Source organism: Symsagittifera roscoffensis, chromosome 1 (genome assembly GCF_963678635.1).
Source record: "Symsagittifera roscoffensis chromosome 1, txSymRosc1.1, whole genome shotgun sequence".
In the NCBI taxonomy this organism is placed as follows: Eukaryota; Metazoa; Xenacoelomorpha; order Acoela; family Convolutidae; genus Symsagittifera; species Symsagittifera roscoffensis.
This window is the reverse complement of record NC_087062.1, coordinates 61,520,077-61,535,043: the sequence shown is the minus strand read 5'-3', so window position 1 is coordinate 61,535,043 and position 14,967 is coordinate 61,520,077. Positions and strand designations below refer to the sequence as shown.

Here is a 14,967-nt window from a genome sequence, read left to right as displayed (position 1 = left end):
CCACTTTTTTTTTAGCTTATTGAAATGTATTCAAAAAGACCGGTGTAAATCATTTTCACTTTTTAATATTAGGCATAAATTAGCATTTGTGATAGCTAATCATAGCAATACTCAATTATTACCCAGGATAGCCGGTTACTGTGCAAGTAGGTGTTTTTCTGCGAGGTGTGATAGAAGGATTGACATTAAACAAATTAAGCATTTTCGACAGATGCAATTTGAACAAAAGCAAAGTTTTCAGGGCTTAAATTAAGTATAATAAGGCTGTTGTAAGCCTGCTCGCTCGCTTCATTTGCTCAAAATTGAAATAAAAAACAAATTTTTAAATCAGTTTTTCTCGATACTGAAAAAACATCTTGAAAATTTTTATTAACGTTCAAATCACGACTGAAAGGTCTTCATTTTGGTATATCACTCGATCCATTCCGATAATTATTTGTGATACCTTTGAAAAAAAAATCAAAACACACCCGAATAAAAAGTTCGTTCACGTTTTTTAAATGGTCGGAACCACCAGGAAATCAAAGAAAAACTTGAATAAATTGTAGATCTTTCCGTGTCAGCCTACCATAGGTTGTCACACTAAAAACCTTGATGAAGTTATTCTAAAAATCTTTTTTCATAACAAAATTCATCAAAAATTTTGAAAATAAGTTAGCCCGAAAGCTACAAAAATGGATTTCAGAAACAGAAATGAAATAACTTGTAAATAAAATAGTAATTCCACAAATTGTTTTCCTCATTTTCAATTTTTTCAGGATGCAACATGCGACCTCCAAATTGATTACTGAAAGCAAGCCGAATCATTTTTAATCATGTGTTTGAGCGCGTTGGACTGAGCGGAAAAAGCAGGCGACAGCAAAAGCAACAAAATGGTTTGTTTATCGCTAGCCCTTTTAATGAATAGCTTTTAGAAAATTTATCGGACAGCATAATAAATTTTCTGAAATGATTCTGGCCTTCAAATTTAATCAAAATACTTCTTCGAAGTTTCGCATTTGCCTTTTTTTCGCCATTTTATGTGGTTTCTTGCTCTGAAAAAATTGCTCGGCTAATCGTTGTTGAATGGAAAAGTTTTTTTCACGTGTACAGTGCTGATTTAAATTAATCGGACAAAACGAGCTAAACTTGAAATTTAAAACGCGTTGTTCTCAAATTGGGTTGAGTTTAGCTGAAAACTTTTGAAGACAAAACTTGCTTAAAATTTTTACGCACTTAATTATATCAAAGTGAGCCCCTTACGTAGCCCAACAAACTTTAAAAAGGGTATATTCTCCAAAAAAAATTTCAAACCGTTTAAAAAAGTTGTTATTTTATATAGTAAAAACTACCTTTTTTGTCTATCAAACAAAAATAAATTAACTTATACAATGTTTTGGAGAATATACCCTTCTTAAAGTTTGTTGGGCTACATAAGGGGTCACTTTGATATGATTATGTCTTTGATCGACTGGGTATTTTTGGCGAAATTTTTGATTAACAAGAAAAGCCAAAATGACCCACTTTTGGGGTAAAATTTTGGGCCCGAAATTCGCAAAACAAATTACACCATAATAATTCTGCTAAAATTTCAAGCAAGTTTTGTCTTCATAAGTTTTCAGCTAAACTCAACCCAATTTGAGAAAAACGGATTTTAAATTTCAAGTTTAACGGGTTTTGTCCGGTTAATTTAAATCAGCACTGTACTCTTGAAATAAGGTAAAAAAATAAACTTCTCCGCAAAAGCGCAATCATTTTGTTTTGCTCTTATGTCAGTTCAAATGCATTTTTGAAATTTTAATTGCAGTTTTAACGCCATTTCATTGTCTTAAGGTCAGAATTGTTTTAAAAACTGTCTGATGAAGACGTCCCATAAATCTGTTAAAAGCTATAGCTGCCACGAGAATATACCTACAAAAAATTGATGATCAAGTTTTTGTTTATCGTGTTTATTTGTGGCTCACTTTCAAATGAGGTTATATAGCGTTGGTACGGCCCTATCCAACCTGTGCACGTACCGTTCCATGACGGAAGGGCCCATTTTAATTGACCTTTTTATGTCAAATGAGGTTATATAACTGTAATTACTTCAGACATAAACAGCATAAGATACAATTTTGTGATTTCTTTTTAAGGCGGCGGAGGAAACAAAAATCATATACCACATCGATGGAGAGGAGACCCCTTATCTCGTCAAAATACCGTTGCCATCAGAACGGGTTACACTAGCGGATTTCAAGGCTGCAGTAAATAAACCGAACTTCAAATACTTTTTCAAGCAAATGGATGCCGACTTCGGGTGAGTTTGTAAAACATGGTTGCCCCCAAATTAAAGATGAATAACTTTCACCTCTCAAACATACTTTTTTTACGTCAAGTTGTCAAACCGATTGGGCACTGTAATTTTACTCCAGGAGTTACCAGAGTTAACATTGCTTTTTGTCTGACACGGCAGAAGCTTTTTCAGATTTTCAGCTCGTCCATATATAAGCTTCAGAATTGTTTTTCCTCATTTTTAAACTTGCGAGAGCAACTGTCTTGGGTTAATGTCAAGCAGACGTGTCTGATCTAGACATAACATTTGATCCTCAAGTAAGTGAAAAAGTAAAACAAACTATTTCAAGCTTATTAATGTTTAAGCAATTTGTTTACTGTTTAAATTGATTTTTTTCCGCCAAATTGCATTCAATTTGTTTTCGTTTCACTCGTTGTTTGTTTGCATTACTTTCCCACTTAATTGATAATTAGGTTCGTTGTCTAGATCAGAGCAGTATGCTTCTCATTCAACGTGTCTTATAATCAGGAAGTAGGTTTTTCCCTTAACAAATTTTTAAGAGTCGATGAACTTTGTTCAGACCCTTATAAAGGTCGTGCTGATTTTTAAGAGGGAAAGTCTTAAATATTGTTGTTCAATTTCATATTTACTTTTTCTCGGGTTCATTTTTGATTTCTTTTTAAGTTCAGTTCCTTTCCTTTGTTAATTTTGAAAATGGAGTTTAATTATCCAATTTCCCAGCGAAATAAAAATTTTACCTGTTGATCCAGTTTTCTCAAATTGGGTTAATTTCATTAACAAAAAGTCAATCATAAAGTTTTCTATAAATTCAAAGAGCTTTAAATCCATCTATTTTTTTCTGGGAAGTTCGAAAGTCAATAATTTTTTTGTTTACTTGCGAACATTGACTTTTTTCCAACCGTCTGTAGACTATGTTTTTATTAAACAAATCTATGCTCGGTTTTTAAAAAGATGTAATGCGATTGACTTTACAGGAGCTCTAGGGCAGGATTTCGAGATTCGGTGGAACTTGTGTTTTCAGTATGACTCGTCGGAGACTTTCGACGTTTGTCTGCCTATTATCTGTCTACTTAGTTTCCACATCTTGTGTTGGATGAAATTTTCATTGTAGTTCGTGATTATTTTGTTTTCTCCTATTGTTTTTTAAGAGTCGAGGAGCTGAGCCTAATGGCGACTGTAATATATTTCGCGATGATTTTTTTTCAATGTTAGTTCAATGAAAAAAATTAGTTCACGCTCAAATTAGTTTTCGCGGTTTGACTTTTGCTTTCTTATAAGATAAGTTCAGTTCCTTTGTTAAAATGTAAGCTAATTCCAATATTGAACAGCAAAAGTTTGAAGGTCACGAACAAACGCGATCGACTTCCAGTTTCGAAATTGGATTTTGTTTTTCAGATTTCCCAGCGGAATAAAAAATTTACCTATTGATTCAGTTTTCTATAATTGGTTTTTTTAATCAAAAAGTGTCAATCATATTTTTTTGTTCTTCAAAGAGGTTTAAGGTCATACAAATTTTAGTTTGGAAGTTAAAGCTTTTTCAAAAAATGATTCAGTTTTTTTCTGTTTCCTTGCGTTCAACGACTCTTTTCCAACTGTCTGTTGGCTATGTTTTTTTTGCTTAAAAGCCTAATAGACCTAGATAGTGTGAGCGAATGTTTTATTGGCTTATTCAACTTTTTGTCTCGTGTGAAGGACAAAATTGGTTTTCTTAAAAATCAGGTCGATTGTGGTACAAAAGTTCAAAGCTTAAAACTTAGTTTTTTATGACAATGTTTGCTTATGGCATTTTTTTTCGGATCACTGGGAGGCTACCCACGGTTTTTTTTTGGCTTAATGGCCTCTCATTTAGAATAAAAGCTTATTTAATGCTGGTATTGTGTTTCTACATTGTTTTTTTTGAAATCCAGTTTTCTCATTTTTTTTCAATTTCAAGCATTTTTAGCCCATGTTTTTTCCGTCTAGATTTTCAAAACCAAGGCGTCAATACCAACATGTGGAATAGAGGTAACGCACATGCTTTTTAGTTTCCGAACAGAATCTGTTTTATGGGAAGTCTTCAAAATGACAAAGTATGCAATACACCAAAATCTAACTGCTGCATAGCTGGTGGCGCTTTTGCTGCATAGCTTTCGCAGTTTAATAGCATCTGTTCTGTCTGCTTTCTTGGTGGCTAGTGTTAGCATATTGTCAAGTGACTATGGCACAGATTTTGAGGCGCAACCATGTTTGCAAAGAGCAGCTTCGAATCTGTGTAAATAATTGCGATCGGAACATTCTGTGCTACTTACAAAGCAACTTGCAGGCATTTTTAAGGATAAAGTAGTTTTCGCCTATTTTAAGTGATACAAAAAGCTCATGTGTTGTGAAAAATTTAGGTTCATGTTTTCATTAGTCGGTTGAACATTATAAGTGCACTCACAGTAGTAATGAAATTCTACTCATCAGGGCAAAACCGAGAGGTTCCAATTACGCTTTACCTAGTCTCGAACAGTTTTTGATACTATAACTGTTTAAGTTTTGAAATTCGTTCATTTTCCTCCCCAAACGGCCAATATGAAATAGACAGTGTGTCAATTGAGTCATATAGGAAAATAATATAACCTATTAGCTTGTTTCAAACCAATTTGAAGGGATTTTGAGAGTGGAATAGCTCTCCACGATAAATAATTCGCGTTTAGATTTTCAGCATTTTACCTTTTTTCTCGAAAGTGAGCAATTATTAGTCCAGACCATTGCCAACTTGCCATTTTTGAAAGCCCCTAAAATAACCAAAATTGATTGCAGGTAAAAAAGTCTTAAATTCGAATTTAGTGGTCCATATATATACTGGGATATAAACAATTTCCGTTGTAAACTTTGCGATGTCAAAATATATCTGTATAAAAAAAAACCCAAAGAATTTGAAAAAGTATTCGGTGATGTGTTACTACGTAATTTTGAGTATAGTGCACGTATTAAGTTTGAAAAGCATAATGAATAATATAGTCATGTCATTTGCAATCAATTGTACACGCTACTGAGATAGTTTTTTAAAATAATTTTTTTTCTGCCTGATCAAATTTTATTTAAAATTCAAGTTATACACTTCTTTTGCCAAAAAATTTGGCTTTTGAAATAATTTATAAATACTGGTCGAAATGTAACAAAGAGCTATCCGGTGAATCTGCCACTTATTTCAACACATCACCAAGTATTGTCGTCTTTATTTCAATTTTTGGTTAATCAATGTCCAGTTAGCTGACCTCTTGGTTTTGCTTCAAAGTTTGATTTTAGTAAAGAATACATTTTGAAGTTCGAGTCCTGTTTTAAAGATACTACACGCATGAGTTTTAGATATTACATGCACACCAGATAATAATAATTCCTGCATCGAAACAAATTTTGTCAGATAATTTCTGTTTTGATATCATTCGGCTCAGCTTTTTTGAGAGCCGATGAGCGTAGTTCAGACTCTGATAAAGGCCGTGATGATTTTCTTTTTTTTTCTCAGGAAAAGTCTTTTTTAGGCTCAAATTTACTTTTCGCATTTTGTCTTTTGATTTTTTATTCAGTTCATTTCTTTTGTTAAAAAAATGCAAACTCCACTATCCTACAGCAAAATTGTAATGGTCACCAAAAACGTGAAAATTTTTCTATGAATTTTCAGATATGCCAGCAAAATTTTTTTTCTTTCCACACAGTTTACTCAAATTGGGTTAATTGTATCAAAAAAGTGTCAATACAAAATTGTTCTAGAAGTTCAAAGAGCCTTAAGTCTATCTATTTCTTTCTTGAAACTTCAAAAGTTGATATATTTTTTTATCTGGTTACTTGCGTTCCTTGACTCTTTTCCAACTGTCTGTTGGCTGTTTTTTTAATTTTAGGCGCAAGTTGCGTCACTTCATCCTTTTAAAACGGTATATCACAAGTGAAAGTTATCCTGAAATGGAAGCTGTTTTTGTCCGACTTCATTTTTTCCGAATTCTTTTTTTTTGAGTTGTTTAAACTCTCAAATTTGTTTAAAAAAAGTTTCAATAATAAAAGGTAGTAATTGTAAGAGCTTTTTTATGGCATCATTGAATTCTTCAATGCTTTTTTACTGTCTTACGGCTATGTTTGATCAAGCAAAGCATTGATGATTGGGCTGTATTTAGTAAATATTGGCTCGATCTACCACGCTTTCATAACAAAAAGTGAGAAAATAAACTATTTGCCAGGGAAGGCACTAAGTGTATAGATAAAATACCTTTTGTCTATTCTCTCTAATTTCTAGATCTATTGATATGGTGGTAAACGTTTTGATGATTTTGAAATTTCAAATATCAACGTAGAAATGGAATTCCTTTCTTAAAAAATTTGGCTCAACTCTTGGGTTCCCTTTACTTAAATACACAAGCAATGATAGCGTTATATTGCGAACCATTTTTTCCGTTGCAGTTCGCATTTTTCATTGGGGATATTGGTGGTTTTAAAACAAACAGGATCAATCTTATGAGATATCCGCCCAATTAAAGATAAAAGTACAGTCATTTTTGCCACTTTTCATGCCAAAGTGTTTGTGTAGCTAAGGTGCTGCAGGTAGTAATAAAATCAGGTGAATTGGAAACCAAATGCTTTGAGTTTTTGTGGTGATATATAGAAACGAAAAATTTTGAGACCTAATGTTGGTATAGTGGTTTTTTTTTTCTGTAATATCTGTGCACAGCATGTAGATACCCTCAGCAATGGAGTTTTTTCAAAAACTCTTTCTCATTCGCCCTTTTATTGATTGTAACGCATGTGTTCTTCATACAAGAAAACAGTTCAGTTTTTTTGCGTTCCTTGACTTTGTTCCAACAACTGTCTGTTGGTTGTTTTGTAATTGGGCCTAAGTTGCTTCATTTAATCGTTCTAAAAACATATATGAGAAGTAAAGGTTATTCTGAATTGGAAGATGTTTTTTAGACTTTTTTCAGAATTCTTTTTTTTGGAGTTTTTTCCTTAAACGACGTTAAAAATCTTCGATAAATAATTTTGCTCGCTTACTTTACTCGCTCGAAATTGTACTAAAACTGAAAAATTTTGAAGCAATTTCTCTCGAAACTGGGCAAACTTTTTGATTTTTTTCAAAATTTCGTTTGAATCGGGGCTGATATGGCTTTAATATGGTATATCAGTCCAACCATTCCGATTATCTTCAGGGAAACGTTTTTTTTTGGATAAAAACAAAATAAGTTCACTCGCGCTAACTTTATTCGCTCGAAGTTCCGATGATTATGTGTGGTATCTGATTTTGCGTGGAAAAAAAACTTTTCAATGGCCGGAACAAAAATGTTTTTATCTGGTGAGAGTATGGTAAAAGCTGATTTTGTATAAGATGACGTAATCATTTGTCAGAATTTATGTTGAGGCTATTATTTCTTTTAGGTTTGTGAAGGAGGAGATTAATGACGAGAGCACGGTGTTGCCCGAGTACAATGGGAGAGTGGTTTCATGGCTGGAGCCGGCCAAGGGCAGTGACGGGAGTGCCTCAGACGGGGGATCCATGTGCACGGAGAGCATGATCGACCACCACCTCCCCTCCCCAGGACACCCCACTGCCTACAAGTGAGTACAGATCCTGGAACTAAATTGCAATGGATTAAACACCAATATTGTGAGGATTATAATAGAATGTTTGTCTTTTTGAATTTCTATAATTATTGAAATAATTTGATTTTAGGATTTGGCTGGTTGTTCAAGCTTTCGTGCATTAAATAATGTTAAATTTAGTGATGATAGTAAGAGCAGCGGAAACAAATTGATTGCGACAGGTCAAAATTAGGGCCATTTTGAATTGAAATGCTGGATGTTCTATTGCACGCATTTTCCTTGTAGAACTAGAACATTTTTCCGGGATCATGTTCTAGTTCTTCTATATTTAAACGTGCGGGTATACAACAGCCTCAACATTGTTTTGCATTTGAGCATTGTTTTATGTTGCGGAGTTAGTTTATGGCCATAGTGCCATTCCTACTCCAGGTTGTGGCTTTGATGGTAGCACGGTTAGTGTTGGTGGCGCCATGTGTAGTGATCTGCTGCTGGGGCTGTTGTTGTCGTTGCGTGGAGCTGTGGGGTTTGTTTTGGGTTGCTAGACGTTCATTGGGACGCACTGCAAACCAATTAGCACTCTCCAGTGTGTCTTACCTTTTCCTCTTTCTCGTTATTGTTGAAAGCTGAGGTTGCAATTGGCAACTCAATCTTATGAGTGCATTCATTGCCAAGTGCCTATTATGGAAACTCACAAGTGTGTGCTTAATGAGGAGTGAGACAAGGTTAAACATACCATTAACGAGCACATTGAGCGCCACTGTTTACACAACACGACAAATACAGTCCAGTTTTATGTACCACCAGTAGTGCCAATTTGAAATAGACTGCGAGAACTAACGAGCCGAAAAATTAGGCAGCCGAAAGTTCATAAGCTGCAAAGAAAGAGAAATATACGGTAGACTGCTGCATTCAAAAGGCTACGTCATCAGGTTATATACTTTGATATCTAGCGAGAATCATATCGGCTTCATAACATTTCAGGCTCGTAGCTCTCCGAGAAGAAAATTTATGAGGGGTAAACCAGAACCACTAGTAATTGCAACAACAGCTGTGATACGTAGGGAGGGACAGAATACAATTAACGAAGAGATACAGATCGAGAAGGCATTTCTCCAGGCTACACTGTGAAACTAGCATAGTATTTCTACCATGTCTGAAACTGTGCAGTACCATATAGTACTGGTTTGTGGGACGTTTTGTCTGTGTAGTTTGGGATTTATTTGGGAAAATTGCAATCAAAGAAAGAGAAACAACATTAAACAAAACAAGTGTGCGGAATAAATGTAGGACCATAGAATAGAAAGAAAGAGGGACGGGTTTTGGCAATTAGACTAGACTGTTAAACGCAACTAGGTCTTGTTGGGAGAAGAATGTATAATAATAATAAGAGAATAGGAGCAGACGACAGGACCTATAGACAAGACAACCTAAGCTAACTGGCTAAGTGGTCTTAACTGGCTTAATCCGCTCGCTTAATTCACTAATTCACTCTTCCGAATTACTCTGGTATGCTGTGTGGCGCTGGTATGTTGTTGCTCTAGAAAAGTAGTTAAAACACAAAGCAAAACAAACTTCCCAGTCCCATTAAACATCAAACGGCCCCCACTCACGGCCAAAAGCAACCCAGCAGAAGCGAGCAGCGATACGAAACAGCGGAAGAAAAGAAAGAGAGAGAGAGAAGGAAAGTAAGCTTAAAAACCAACTCGTAGAACAGTATATCATAACACATTAATACATTATAATAGCAAACAGCACGAAACCTCGCAGTTGTTTCGACAAATGGCACACAGACTCGACTGTGCTTTGAAACTGCACCGGAGAAGCAACAGCAGCAGCTGCAGCTGAGAATTAATAATATTACTAACTAGGGCACACTAGTGCAGTTTAGTATATATTAGCACACGCGCTAAACGAAATCCTCAAGACCCAGAACAGACACCAGATCCAGACTAACAAGAGGGAGACAGAAGGACAAGCAGCTTCCGGCTCATATCCAAATTCATTGCCATTTCCAGCGAAACCTTTCAAGATAGATTACATTGTAGGATTATATCGTCAGAAATTGCGACTAATTGTCATTCGTGTTGATAGCCCTTGTTTTAATTTGTGCTCTTCGAGTCTTTGCATTGTAATTTTACGGAAGACCCTGTGCGATGGATAGTTATTAGTTCTACTTACCTGTCGTCTTCATCGCCAAGCCTGGACTGGATATTATCAGGAATCGGTTAAGTTAATGAATCTTGAACCGTAGTGATATGTTGGAGCTCTGAATTGCTCATATTTTCGAGCTGGCTGAGCATTATGCCAAGTGGCACTGGTAATTCTTCGCCAAAAAACACCAGACGTAACGTACATTTCAAGAGCACATCACAGGAAAACACAGCGATACAGCAGAACATCCTGAGTGTGAAAAGCGGTAGCAACAATAGTCCAATTATGTCCAACAAATCGCCACACGCTAACAGACAAAACTCCAGGTGTCCATGTGGTGCCAGTACCTTAATGAAGTGCGCTAGATGTAATAATAATGCGAAGAACATGAACATGAAGAAGCAACCTCAGCAAAAGCAGCAACATGAACAGCATATGAACCCCAATGCTAGAGGTCAAGGTCGACAAGCGCCCGCTCCAAATAATGCATATGCAGCGGCAGGTTACAATTTCGCGCCATCTACAAAAATGACTCCTCACCTCGTTCCGGTGCAACAGAATAGTCCCGCAAATCAGCCCCAATTGGGAGTGTTTGCTTACATGACTACAGGGGGAGGGGGAGCGAATGGCAGTGTGTCTGTAGTACCCAATGCCAGAGTAGCATTCCAGATGTTTCACTCTCTGCGGAGCAATCCGGATATGTACTCGAATTACATGATGGAAGAGGACTTAAGAGCACATGGAGAACAGTGGGACCCTGAAGAGGAAGGGGAGGACGACGAAGATGAAGAGGAAGAGGATGACTATGATAGACTCATCTCCTGCTCTGAGTGGGGTGACATCTCCGAAATCTCATAGTGAGAACATCAGAAAGCAACAAATGCGGTTTTTATTCGATCGCAAATATTAAAGATTTCCGCTTTTTTTCGGAAGTGAAAAGAAGTGCCAAATTGATTTCAATCAAACCTTTTTGTATAAACGACTATTATACTCTTTAGTCTCTGAGACCTTTATTTTCTCTGTCTCTACTAGCAGCAAACTTAGCTTTTTCCTGTAGAAAGTTGATATTGTTTTTTGCGCAAGATTTTACTGGACTTTTAGCTACCATCTTGTCTTTTCTCTCAGCTGTCTTTTTCAATTTGAGCATGGCTGAGATGAAATTTTGCAACTAAAGACGATTTGGACTCCTAAGTTTGCGTTCGATTTGGGAAGCGCCCCTGCATTAGCGGCCCTTTCAGAAGTTTTTCTGCATAAATTATTGCCCTCGGAAAAGTCAATTTTTTGATTTTTTTAAAAACTTTTTGACTTTTCTCGAACTATCCTCCCAAAATTGGGTTTTTGGGTTCAATCAAAATTACAGGCTGCATTTGTCTATTCTGCATAAGCCTCACAAATTTTAACATTCTCTGAAAAATCATCTGTTTTTTGAAAAGATTATGCTCAAAAATTTGAGTTTTGGGCTCAATGGAAATTACAGGCTGCGTGAATATCTTCCACATAATCAGCAGCGCCCAAATATTTTTACACAAAAAGCTATGGTTGTCGGAAAAGTGAAACTTTTGATTTGTGAACTGTTTTTTTTTTTGTGAAACTTCGTGAGGAAACTATCTTGCAAAATCTGGTATCAAGAGTTCAATTGAAACAACTTGTTGTTGAAATCCTACCTTTATATATGGCCTAGCCATAAGTTTTTCAATTTTTTTTAGAAAAAAGTAATTGCCTTCAAAAGAGTCAAATTTTTCTAATTTTTTCTCGAAAACCACTCTGCCAATTCTGTTTAAATGGTCAATCGATGAAACAAGTTTGGGCATTTTTTTTTTGCTGAAGCTACCTAAACCTTTTTTTTGGCAGAAAAAATGTTCTGGATTTCGAAAAGCGAATTTTTTTTGAAGGTTTCACCGTTTTGTAGAAAATTGAACTTCTCTTAAAAACTACTTGATCAAATCTGAAATGAAGAAGTCAATCGAAACAACCGGCTGCGAGACTTTTTATACAGAAACAGCTTTTCAAACTTCTGTAAGAGAAAGGTTACGTTCTTTGGAAAAATTCAATATTTCCAAATTTTTCACTTTTTTCAATTATTTTAGTAGAAACAACAGTTTTAAGAGTAAAGAAACTATGAAGAGAAACAACTACCTATTCCATATCGCATCAGAATAGAAATCTCAAAAATATTAAACAGGTGCCCTCTTCTTTGGTTGGCCCCTAGTTAAGAGTCGATGAACGTAGTTCAGACTCTTATATAGGTCGCGATGTTTTTTTTTCGTATTTTTTTCCTGGAAAAGTCTTAAACGAAATTTGTTCAGGCTCAAAATTACTTTTTTTGAGCTTTGACTTTTGATTTTTTCAATTCAGTTTTTTGTTTTCTTAAAAAGACAGCAAACTCCGCTATCGAACAGCAAAACTGTGTAAGTCACGAAAAACGTGATCGACTACTAACTTCGAAAATGGATTTTAATTATCAGGTTTCACAGCGAAATAAAATTTTAATCTATTGATCCAGTTTTCAAAAATTAGTTAGGTTTATCAAATAAGTGTCAATGATAAATTGTTATTGAAAATTAAAGAGTTTTAAGGGCGTCCATTTTTTGAAATTCGAAAATTGAGATTTTTCCAAAAAAAATCAGTTTTTTTTTCTGTTAACTTGTGTTCATTGACGGTTTTCCAACTGTCTGTTGGATATGTTTATATTTTTTGTAGACATACGAAGGTTTTGATTATATAAGCTTTTTTCAACATTTTCTATTTATCTTTTTATTTTGTTTCTGTTGTATCGCAATCTGCGAAGCTCCGCTTCGCCTTTGTGTCAAAATTGTTGTCCAATTTTGCTTGTTTACTAAATCTATGGTCGGAATGAACCAAAAAAATTTTCTTGGCTTTGTCTCTTCCTATTGTCTGCTGGCTATTTTTTGTTTGGTACCTGATTTTGCGTTGAAGAGAAACTAATACACACCCAAAGGCAAAGTTTCACCCCGTGTTCAATGTTCGTTAACAATGACTTTCTCAAATTTTCTGTGAGCAAGTGAATAGTTTTTTACTGTTTTTACCAAATTGCGGTGTGAACAATTTTTAAGAGAAGAGTAATGAACGTAGTGAACGTTTTTTTTTAAAGAAAGTCTTAAAATTTTTCAGACTCAATTTCAATTTTCCGGTTTGTTTTTTGATTTCGTGATCGTCTTTTGGATTTTAAGGCTTACAGCAGGGGGGCGGATCTAGAATTTTCTCGAGGAGGGGGTGGATTTTCCAAAAAAAAAATTCGAAATTGGGGCGGGGGGGGCAAATTTTCTGCGCCGCAGGCAAAATTTTGAAAAAATAGTCCTAAAAAGGCACTTTTCGGAAAATGTTGACAAAAAAATCGCGTTTTTTCGGCGCGCGCTCCCCCCTCACAATTAGTATATTTTGGCGCCCAAGGCACCTTTAGAAAAATTTTAGGGTCGGTCGGCCAAAATGGATTTCTTAAAAGGTAACAAAGGGGGGACCCTTAGGGTCGGCAGGGGGTCGAATCCCTGAGGAAAAAGCGTCCGCAACCCCCCCCCCCCCCAAATTCGCCCCTGGCCTACAGTTGAATCACGGCCTGACTTTTGTTTTGAATTGTTTGAAATGGTTTTTTTAAAGAAAAGGTTGAATTGTCGACTATCAATTGATTGCTTATACTGTGTCAGCTTAACTTTCAAATTGTCGAATTATCTTCTAATTTATAAAAAAATAATCTTGAAAATAATCTTTAATTTTACTACCTTTCTAGCATAAGTTCCTTTTTTGTTTTTTTCCCTCATTGATGTCGGTTTAGTTGTCATATATTTTGTCATTTGAAATGCAAACACAGATTGTAATGTTATCATAGGTTTCAAGAGGGATGTAAAAAGGGTGGAGCGTCTTTGAATTTTGAATTTGTGTCTCAAAATTTTTTTGGCAATAATTTTTATGGCATTTGTTTCTTGTTGTTGCGTTGTAGTTGCCTCGGCGTAACCACAGAAAATGCTCTAGTGGGGTGTCTGTTACTGTTTATATGGACAGATTGATCGGATGTTTGGCTTGCTTCCCTTGTCTATTTGCTCACGCTCCTATGAACCCTACCGCACTCCGAATACCTATCTTGTCGATTCACACATGCATTTGTTGGCAATGTGTTAAATTATATAGCTACAGCGCTGCCCTATATATGAAGATATCTGATATGTGCTGTTTCATTTTCAATGTCACTGTCTAATAAAAGCCTACAAAACAATCCAATTGATTGATTTCCTAATGATTATTGTGTTCTGTGTCGACAAATTAATTTCTTTGTGACATCAGAGAACCATTTCTCATCCATGGAATAGGTTCTAAAAGCATTTAGGTTCCGTCTTTGCAACTGATGGATTGAGAGAGGATGTGAAACAGCCTCTCGGCAGCCTCTCGTATCGATCTCTGAGTTGAAATGACTGGGCGAGTAGGTCGACCTGGATGTCCGTTTACTCACCTCATTTACTAAATAGGACACTTTACCGCTTGGATGTATCGTTTACAGCTGTTCATGATATTTAAATTTTTATTATGAGCTTCATATTCTATCATTTCTATGGACCCTTATGTTAGATCAATTTGATTCGCCTGAGAAGCCAATTAACTATGATCTTTGTTGCGCCTATCGGCGTTTGAATTTCTAAATTTTTATCTCAAATCCCTCAGTTTATGTATGTGTTCAGCTTTTTTGGAGTATCATGTTTTCGTCTTTATCCTCTCATAACTGCTTCCTCTCACATTACTCGTAAGTACACTTTGGGTCTCAAGTTTGTTCAATTCCGTCAAAGTATTGAGCTTTGCTGAGTTTGTTGAGCTTTGCGTTCAAGAATTTATTCAATTCAGACATGCGATAAATTACTCATGTCAACACCGAGTACTTGTTTTTTTTCCCGTAATGGACTTTGTTCACAGAATTCGCTCGTGAAAACGGTACTCGTGTTTTACTTGCTTTACTATGAATCACAGTGGTAAGACTCATGGTTGAG

The 14,967-nt window shown here is 35.7% G+C and overlaps 1 protein-coding gene across 2 annotated transcripts in view; it reads left to right on the top strand.

Moving 5' to 3' along the window:
• Positions 1-761: 761 nt before the first annotated feature.
• LOC134846855 (segment polarity protein dishevelled homolog DVL-3-like) overlaps positions 762-14,967 on the top strand; it is a 42,109-nt gene continuing 27,903 nt past the window's right edge. Inside the window, exons 1-3 of one of the 2 annotated variants that reach the window (XM_063864295.1) lie at positions 762-875; positions 2,115-2,278; positions 7,661-7,840. In XM_063864295.1, the coding sequence (XP_063720365.1) occupies positions 873-875; positions 2,115-2,278; positions 7,661-7,840 (347 nt within the window). In that variant the 5' untranslated portion in view covers positions 762-872. Of the gene's footprint in view, positions 876-2,114; positions 2,279-7,660; positions 7,841-9,397; positions 10,834-14,967 lie in introns of those variants that run through there. The other variant, XM_063864272.1, reaches the window with a different exon arrangement.